The sequence below is a fragment of the Falco peregrinus genome, chromosome 10 (genome assembly GCF_023634155.1).
Source record: "Falco peregrinus isolate bFalPer1 chromosome 10, bFalPer1.pri, whole genome shotgun sequence".
NCBI lineage: Eukaryota > Metazoa > Chordata > Aves > Falconiformes > Falconidae > Falco > Falco peregrinus.
In genome coordinates, this window is record NC_073730.1 from 29566306 (window position 1) to 29575633 (window position 9328).

General features: G+C 58.1%; 2 protein-coding genes across 2 annotated transcripts; both read right to left on the bottom strand.

Moving 5' to 3' along the window:
- Positions 1-1695: 1695 nt before the first annotated feature.
- On the bottom strand, positions 1696-3332 carry PARS2 (prolyl-tRNA synthetase 2, mitochondrial). Its single transcript, XM_055815736.1, has one exon. The coding sequence runs from the start codon at positions 3109-3111 to the stop codon at positions 1702-1704; it is 1410 nt and encodes a 469-aa protein (XP_055671711.1). The 5' UTR covers positions 3112-3332; the 3' UTR covers positions 1696-1701.
- A 1275-nt stretch (positions 3333-4607) lies between these two features.
- On the bottom strand, positions 4608-7555 carry TTC22 (tetratricopeptide repeat domain 22). The gene is given in 4 exon segments (XM_055815556.1): positions 4608-4970; positions 5413-5586; positions 6693-6846; positions 7398-7555. Coding segments are annotated over 4 exon segments (849 nt in total).
- Between the last annotated feature and the right edge of the window lie 1773 nt (positions 7556-9328).

Genomic DNA, 9328 nt, shown 5'->3' on the forward strand with positions numbered 1-9328 from the left:
CGGCCCCAGCGCCCCCAGGCCCGGCCCCAGCGCCCCCAGGCCCGGCCCCAGCGCTCCCACGCCCGGCCCCCGCCTCAGGCCCGGCCCCACCGCTCCCAGGCCCGGCCCCCGCCTCAGGCCCGGCCCCACCGCTCCCCAGGCCCGGCCCCCGCGCCCCCAGGCCCGGCCCCAGCGCTCCCAGGCCCGGCCCCCGCCTCAGGCCCGGCCCCAGCGCCCCCAGGCCCGGCCCCAGCGCCCCCAGGCCCGGCCCCAGCGCTCCCAGGCCCGGCCCCCGCCTCAGGCCCGGCCCCAGCGCTCCCAGGCCCGGCCCCAGCGCTCCCAGGCCCGGCCCCCGCGCCCCCAGGCCCGGCCCCCGCGCTCCCAGGCCCGGCCCCCGCCTCAGGCCCGGCCCCACCGCTCCCAGGCCCGGCCCCCGCCTCAGGCCCGGCCCCACCGCCCCCAGGCCCGGCCCCAGCGCTCCCAGGCCCGGCCCCCGCCTCAGGCCCGGCCCCAGCGCCCCAGGCCCGCTTTCCGCCTCAGGTTTCAGCCTCAGGTTTTGGTGGCACCTCCCATGGGGATGGCAAATGGGACTGATCCTGCCTGGGACGGGGAGAAAGACTAGGTGGCCTCCTCTGGTCCAGGAGCATGTGGTGAGCGTGGGTCTGCCACAGAGCCCTACACGACTGGCACCACTGCTGCTCGTGTTCGCCTCTCGGACCCAGGAGCTGGCACAGGGCTGGGCGACACCCTCCAAGGAGCTCCCTGTCCAGGGGACGCTTGTAGGGCGATGGCACCTGTCAGTGCCGCTGGGAAAGCGGCAAGCTGTTCCTCACAGGAGCCCCGGGCCCAGCCCGATGACCCCACACTGCAGCGGCACGTACAGGTGGGATGCCACCACCCTGTGGGGCAGGGTTACTTACAGCTTATAAGCAACAACATGGCCTGGACATTTTCACACCCAGGCTTTGCAGGTCCCCAGATTTCATGTTTCCTTGTTAAGTATTTTGCAAAGATTTTCTACCGCTCTGAGGCTGTGTCCCCAAAACCTGCGTCGCCACCCAAGGCCAGCAGATCCAGGCATCTCACCAGCTGCAGGAAGGGGGGGAGGGTGCCCAACACCATTCTTCACCTCAGTTCCTGTAGATTTGCAGCACTGTGGCATTTTCAAGGTGAGCAAGGCTCTAGAGTTCAACATTTTGCTTTAATTAAGATGAACCTCTACCACGGAGCTTGGGTGTCTCCAAAGAGAAGATGCAAATAGAGAAAAGGCGCCTTCCTTTCTCTCCCTCTTAAAATTCCTCATGCTGAGAACTTAGCACCTGAAAAGGCTGAGGGAAGCCCTCCCATCCCTGCTCCTGCAGCCTAAGCTGTTGCATGTGCTTGACATAGACTGTCGCCAGCCTGTCTGCCCAAACTGGGCCATGAGGGGCTGATCCTGCCAGCGCTCCCACAGCTGCACGAGGCCACACATGCTGGTAAAAGCTGCTTGTAGGGGCTGGTAGCCAGAGGGATAAGAAGCCCCAGCTCTGTGGGAGAATGTGGACTGACCCCAGGTCAACCCCAGCACCCAGCGTGGTTGCAAGATACTGTGGCCAGCTCTGACATGAGCTGGATTCAGCTCCACTGACCCAGAACCGTTGCTGACAACCTGCACACCCTTGAAAAGGAACCAGGGCTGTTCAGATTAGTGCAGCAATCATGAGAGACTCAGAGATGGCAATTTTAAAGGACTTGCACTTTACTCAGCAACTCAATGACACCTTCCTTGGTGAGGAACAAAACCTCACTGGTGTTCTGATTCCAAACCTCAAAGACCGGGGGGTCCTCACAAACCCTCTTCCCAGCTATGACCACATAGGGATAACCCAGCTTGTTGGCGTCCTTTAGCCTTTTGCCAATGGTCAGCTGTGTCCTGTCATCCAGCACTGAGTCGCCAGTGAGGTGGGGCAGCACTTCAGCGAGGTCTTCGTACAGCCGCTCGAGCAGCATGGCTCCCTCCTCCTCTTCCTCGCTGCCTCTCTTAGGGGGAATGAAGCAGAGCTGGTAGGGTGTGATGAGGCTCGGCCAGCGGATGCTGTCGTCTGTAGAGAGCACCTCGATGGAGGCCGCCAGGATGCGAGTGACACCCAGGCCATAGCAACCCATTTCTGCCAGCTGGAGTTTGTTTTGGGGGGAGTAGAAGACAGCGTTGGAGACTGAGGAGTACTTGGTGCCCAGATAAAACGTATGCCCCACTTCGATCCCTCTGGTCTGGGTGAGTTTTTCCCCACATGTGGGGCAAGACGTTTGCTCCTTGTTTAACGTTTCCACATTGGCTGCAAAATGTCCGTCAGGGCACAGCACCAGCCTGTCCTCACCGATGTCTGCTGGAAGCTGGAACTCGTGGGACACGGTGCCGCCAATGCTGCCCGTGGCCGCCTGCACTTTGACAAAGGGAAGGCCCAGGCGGTCGAAGAGGCTGCAGTAGGCGTCACACACCAGGTCATAGGTGTGCTGAGCTGCCTCTTTGGAGGCATCGAAGGTGTACATGTCCTTCATGTAAAACTCCCGGCTGCGCAGCAAGCCGAAGCGGGGCTTGGGCTCATCCCGAAACTTCCTGGTTACCTGGTAGAGACGCAGTGGGAGCTGCTTGTAGGACAGGTTGCTCTGAGCAGCCACCAGCTCCGTCACCGCCTCCTCGTGCGTCGGGCCCAGGCAGTAGCCCTTGCCATGCCTGTCCACCAGCCGGAAGAGCTCCGGTCCCATCTGCTCCCAGCGGCCGCTAGCTCGCCACAGCTCCGCCGAGCTCAGGCTGGGCACGTTCAGCTTCTGCCCCCCCACGGCCTGCATCTCCTCATCCATCACCTTGATGAGCTTCTCCATGGCGCGGACGGTGGGCGGCAGGTAGCAGTAGCAGCCGGGGCTGGCGGGGTGAATGAGCCCCGCTTGCAGCATCAGCTTCTGGCTCCGGCAGGTGGGCTCCCCGGGCCTGCCGTCCCACCCCGCCTCGCCGCCCGCCTGCAGGTTGCGGGGCTGGAACAGCTGCGAGAACAGCAGCCGCCTCGCCCTGCCCGAGGCGCCGTGCCGCAGCCTGCAGCCCTGCCGCCGGGCCCTCAGCGCCGGGAGCCCCCACCTCCGCAGCAGGGCCTCCATGGCGGTGCCGAGAGGGGGCCCGGGGCCCGCGGCGGGGCGGCGCAGGGGGGGAGCGCTGCCTGCGAGACGGGGGCTGCCCCTGCCCACCCGCGGCCGGCGGGGTGCGCCCACCCCCTGCGCGGGGCGGCCCCGGCGCCCCACGCGCGCCCTGCCCGCGCGCCCGGCCGTGCACGCCCCGGGACCTCACGGGGACCCCGCACACCGGCACCGCCGCGCGCCACCACGCGCACGCCCCGCCCCGCCGCCACCAGCCAATAGAAACCACCGCCTCCTGTCACGTGCGGGACCTCCCCCGCCGCCCGCCGGAAGCCGGAAGTTGGTGCGGCGTGGCGCCGCCCGCGGGCGGGGCAGGCCGCGGCTCTATCGTTCCGCCGGCGGGGCAGCGCGGCCTGGTAGCAGCGGGGCCTGGCAGTAGCGGGGGCGTCGACGGGTTCCCGACTCGGGGCACCCGTGGGTGTGCCAGGCTCCAGCGGGTGGACGCGTGAGAGCGGGTGGGTGCCTGCGGGCGGGGCAGGGAGCGGGGCACACCGCTGGGCCCGCAGGCTGGTCCTGTCCCCGCGCTGCGGCCCTCTGCAGAGCGGCCCGTCGCGCACCGGTTGCCCGCAGTTCCCCTTGTTTGTACATTTCGGTACGCAAAAGCATCAGCCCCCTTGGTTACCAGCTGCATAATTCCCTCATCACTTAATATTGTTTGTCTGAATTCCTATTTGTCAAGTAACCCTCTCGCGGCTCACGTTACGTGCTCAGGCTCAGCTGCTTCTTGAGTCAGGGGGTGTCTTGAGTCGGGGGTCACAATCTCCCCCTGCCAGAATTACCTTTCCCCTAATTGGTGCCGCTTGTGGTGAACGGCCCCTTCAGCTCGTGGTGGGGCTTTTCAACAAAGAACCTGCTGCTGCTAAAGGAAACGCTTAGCAGGACATACAGAAATGCTTGTATCTTGAATTAACCATCAACAACTCATTCGTTCTTAAAAACTACTAACAATGCATCCAATTTTATTAATCGCTTGCTATCAGGCTGGTCCAGTGGGATGCCACCTGCTGCAGTATTGCCAAAATCCAGCAGCCCTGCAGCAAGGGCAGGAGCAGCAGCCCTTTGCCTCACAGCGCTGCCAGCCTGGTGCTGGGGACGTGTTAGAAGCAGGGGACACCCCAGGCTCTCTGACACCTACCCAGGATGGGGGCTGGAGGTTCACAGGGACCTGAGCAGGCAGCTGGGCACAGGCAGGGGATGGCGGTGGGTGGCCACCAGTGCCAGGGACAGCAGCTCTACAGGGCTAACACCACAAGGGATTTGTCTCTTGCTTTTTTAATTAACAAGGTTTTAGAAAACTGAAAAGGTCCTGACAGCTCGTGAGACAGCCAGCCACTCCGCAGCACCTGCTGCCACCCCGGTGGCTCAGAGGGACAGTGACTGTTCATTCATCCTGCCCTTGGAAGAATCGACCTTCATAATCTCAAACAACAGTTTTACCAGCTCTGTCCTCCCCTGGGTGATCATGGCTGGATCACCTCCGGTGGGCGGTTGCAACAGACCGTCCTCAGCTCCTGCTGCAGGTGCTACCATGGGAATTTCTCCTCATCTTTCTTAACCCACCGCTCCACCTCCTGCATCAGCATTTCTGTCTTCAGCTTCATCTGACCAAAGAGCATAAGCAGTGGCTTCAGGAGGCACTGCAGGCTTTTGGTAGAGCCTGCATTTTTCAGTCTGATGGCCCACTTGAAGCACTTGATGCTAGTGGAAGCACTCGATGGTGTTTCCTGGCTTTTAAGCCATAGGCATTTGCCACTGAAGAGCTGCAGTTCAGGAACGGTATCGCCCAAGTCAAACTCCATGGCTTTGTCCAGGAGTTTCATCTGCTAGGAAGTTCTTGCACAGCATCCACCCTCATGTAATAGTAAGAAATAGTAAATAGAGATGGGGCAGGACAAAATGGGGCTGTCAGGAGAAAAGAGCCCAACAGCTGCCTCCGAGGATGACATTCCCCATTGGGCTTTGTGGAGGGGAATAATGGAGGGGAGTGTGGCTGACATGTCTCAGCACCTTGTCCATAGCACCCACATGGGGATGGATTCCTGCTTCCATTCTTGTTTCTAGTGCCTCCTGGTAGCTCTTCACGCCTGTAAACTCTCAGAATTCCCTCCTAGCCAAGGCTGATGTGAACTGCAGCAACTCCCCTGTTCCCTGTTCCTGCTTTCAGCCCTGCTGCACCCCCTCATCTCCCTTGCATGTAATTAGAGCTGAGCCCAACAGGAGGGAGAGGCAGCTGAGGGCCAGTGCCCTCAGTCTTTGTGGTCTGACTTTAGGGCTGAGAGTTAATGAAAACATGGGGATGCTGCAAGGAGCTCCCTGGGATCTCAGGGGTATGATGTACCCATCCTCACCTGGTCCATGTCCAGGTTTGTCCTTAGGTACAGACAAACCTTGAGGACCAAGATCTTGTTCCAGATCTTGCAGACGCATCTTCATGTAGATCTAGAGACCAGAAGAAACTCATCAGCTTGTGCCCAGTTGCAGATTGATGATGATGAAATGATATGAGTACAAACCACTGGCATGCATCAGGTCAGCTCCTTGGCTGTGCCAAGCCAGGCCAGCTTGCCCAGCACCAGCATCCCAGTCTCCAAAGTGGGACCTCAGGCTGGCTCATGGAAAAGTGGTGCAAGCCACTGAGATGTTGCTTGTCCTCTTGACTTGGGCTGTGAATTTGGTTCTTGGTGATCATGGGGTCCTCGAAAGCAACCAGCCCATCCGCTCCCCCTTCCAGGCTCAGTCTCAGGACATGGGGGCAGCATGGCCTAACGTGTTCAGAGGTTGAACCACTTGGCCATAGGAGTGTGCCTGAAGAAGGGCTGAGAAATCAAAAGCCTTTTTATTATGTCATTTCAGTTTCCTCCAGTCTAATCTGGCAGACAGACACCACCTGGCACCCAGTGACCACCTCCACACTGCACTTTTCAGCATCCTACCTCGAGCTCAAAGGAAGTTAAACATCTCTGAAGAGCAGTTGTAAGCACATACTGAAGTACTCCACTAGAGGAGGAAATTTCATTTCACTGAGCCTCATTTTATGAGGAGTTAAATAATCCTGTTTAAATATACGGAAGTAAGAATAAGTCCTTGTTTTATTTAAAAATGGGATTTGGGGTAAGTCTTCATGATTCTTCTTTAATGGGAAATACTCATTAATGTACACTCATGTTTACAGGGGGCTGGAAATGGGCAGAATCAAGGGATTAAAGAGCACATTTTCAATGCTCCTGAGCGATTTAGGAGCATTAAAGTCATTAAATGGTTCAGCCAGTTCTGCAAGGTGACTCAGCATCCTGTGAAAGGTTGCCCAGAGGGACCTGGGGAAGTCCCTCAGCACCTCAGTGCTGGAGCCGGATTTCCTGGCTGCCAGGTAGCAACTTCACTCTCAGACCAGCCTCCACTGTTTTTTTTCAGGCAGTTACTTCTCCCTGTGTGTCTCTCACCACAATTAAACAAACGATGCAAATGCTGTCTGGGAGAAGCGCTGTGACTGTCTCGGAGGCTGGAGGAGTAGGACAGGTCACTGCAGGAGGGGGACCTGCCCATGCCTGTGCCTGGGTGCAGTATGCCTGGCAGAGCTGTGGGTTCTGCAGGACCTCCAGTGCCATGTGGCACATCCCTTTGGCCATCTCCTGCTTGCCCAGGAAGTGGGAGATATTTGCCAGGTGGTTCAGGACAGCAGGGTTGTCTTTCACTGTTTCTGTTGCCTGTTTGAGCCAGAGAAGTGAAACACGTTTCCATTAGTGACTTATTGCCTGCTGTGCTGATCAAAGGGACAAAACCATCTTGGATTGATTCACTGGGGCAAATTAACTGGGAGGGTTTAAGGCTAGACAAGAGACATGGTTTGAGGGGAAAGCTGATATCTCATATTAAATCAGCAGACAGGACTGAATGTGGGGCTAAGCTCAGGGGTTATGTGCCTGAAAGCCTGTCTGTGTTCCTTATTTTTTCCAGCTGTGCCAGGGGAATCTAATAAAGGTACTTCTGTCCCTGCAGTCTTTCACCAGACTGTTCGCCTGATGCTTTGCTGGAGGCTGCTTTACGCCATCAGGGCCAAACACGTGGCCTGAGCGGGGTGTGTCCTGCATATGCCAGGACCGAGGGTCTTGGCTCTCTTCTAGGGCCTCCTCTCTTTGCCCTGGGGGATTTCCAGGAGCAAAAATGCTGAGCATGGGGGGAAGATGAATGAAGGACCAAGCAAGCAATGACAGCTGCCTCAAATCAGTCCCTGGCATGGCAGCACTGGGGATAGCCCCTTGCCAAAGCGATTTAGAAGGTCAGTCTCAGAGAAGCCACAGTCCTAGATCCCCGTTGGGGTGGTGGGAAATGTTTCTTTCAGCAGCATCCCCAGGTAGCACCAGGCCAGGGCTAAGGAGGAGAAGTCAGGGCAGGTGGGAGACCAAGTCATTCAGTGGCCGAATTTGGATTTGCAGTTTGGGCTTGGGATCTTGGCACAGAGAGGTGGCACACTTCGTCTGACCCTGGCCACGCTCTTGCACAGCTTGTAGGGTCCGTGAGCCCATGGTGCTGGCTCACACACTTGGCTGACTAACTTTCCTGAGTACTTTCATTCCCTGCGGTGATGTTACTGTAACTGCACCACTGCAGGACAATGTTTTTATGCCCAGTGAAGTGAAAGTTGCAGGGCTTAGATTCATCCCTCAGGAAGTTACTGGGGGATATAAAATTACTGCACACGCCCTGCACCCTGGCATCTCCGTTACAACCAGGATCCCTGCCTTGACCCTGCTGTCTACCAGCCCTAACTGCTGCCAGGAGGGGACATTCCCTGGGCAACCGGGATGCTGGGTGCCACAGCGATGGCTGCCATGGCAAGGACTGCCACCATCCCTACAGCACTCAGGGACTAGAGCTGCCAGTGTGGGGCTGCAGGCGCTCCCTAGGGACATGGGCAGCCAGGTGAGGCCTCTGGCCAGCCTTGCCCCGATGTGTGGGGAGAGCTGGGCTTAGCGGTGTAGCTCTCCTCACCTCCCAGATTGTCTGTGCCTACTGGGAAGCAGCTTCTTGCATGGGGACTTTTTGCCCATGATGGTCCAGGACACCCAGGTCAGGCTGGGAGCACTCCAGGGTGGAACTGGCATCCCTGGTGGTGCAGTGGGTGCCCAGGGTGGGGATGCATTAGGCTCCAGGGGAACCGATGGATGAGTGGATGAATGGGTGGATGGATGGGCAGCTCTCCAATGTTGTGCAGCTCTTTTTATGAGCAAACTGAAACATAACATCTTTTCTTCTGCACAGTATGCAGTGGGGTTCTACAGGTTCCTACAGGGTCCTACAACGCAAAGCCTGCTGAGAAACCAGCCAACTTCCATTCTGGTCATCCACCAAGAGATTCAACAGAAAGTCCTACCGCTTCTTTACTGTGAACGAAGTGAGTGAACGGGCACAGCAGTGAGAGGGATGCGGGAACGGTCAGGCTCTGAGCTTCCTCCATGACCATTCCCAATGCATTACTGGCAACCCTGGGAGAGGACAAAAGTCTTTGGAGCCAAAGCAAGGGCAGGCAGTCCTCCTGAGCTTCAGGCAGCTGGTGAGTCTTCCGAATAGAGCAGCCCTTGGCAGAAATCCCACATCGGGTGGCTGGCTGTGATAGAAGGGCAGACTGACCTCAGGGGGTGCTTTTCTCTCCCCAGTGATTATCAAGGAAACTTGGGTGACTTGGCCAGACACCCATCTTTTAAAGAGGAGGTAAGTCCTTCTCTGGGTGCTGCTGTTCTTGCCCAGAACAGGTTACTGAAGAGTGAATGGTGAATAAAGGCCCATGGCACCATGTCCTGCCAGGTCGTGGGAAAGGTGCCCCCTGTGCACAGCAGCACCTGAGCACCTGCCGCTGAGCACGCACTGCCCCGAGGCGGCTGAGCTTGGCTGGTGCTCAGCAGAGGGGCAGGAGCTCAGCAACAACCACGTTATCTGCCTGCATCCTCAGGCCTTTGCCCTTTTCAAGGGATGCTCAGACAACCCTTCCTATTAGTTTTGCTCTGCATCAGCTGCAAGCAAGTGGATGCACTTCATGGATGAGGGCTGCTGGGTTTGAGTCCTTTCAGGTGCGAGGAGCTCCTTGTATCCTCCCGGGAAGTCATATTCTGCTGCTTGAAAGCCAGTTTTTACTTTAGCAGCATCAGCAGCACGTTGCAGAAGCAGTGCAGGTAGGAGCCCTTCC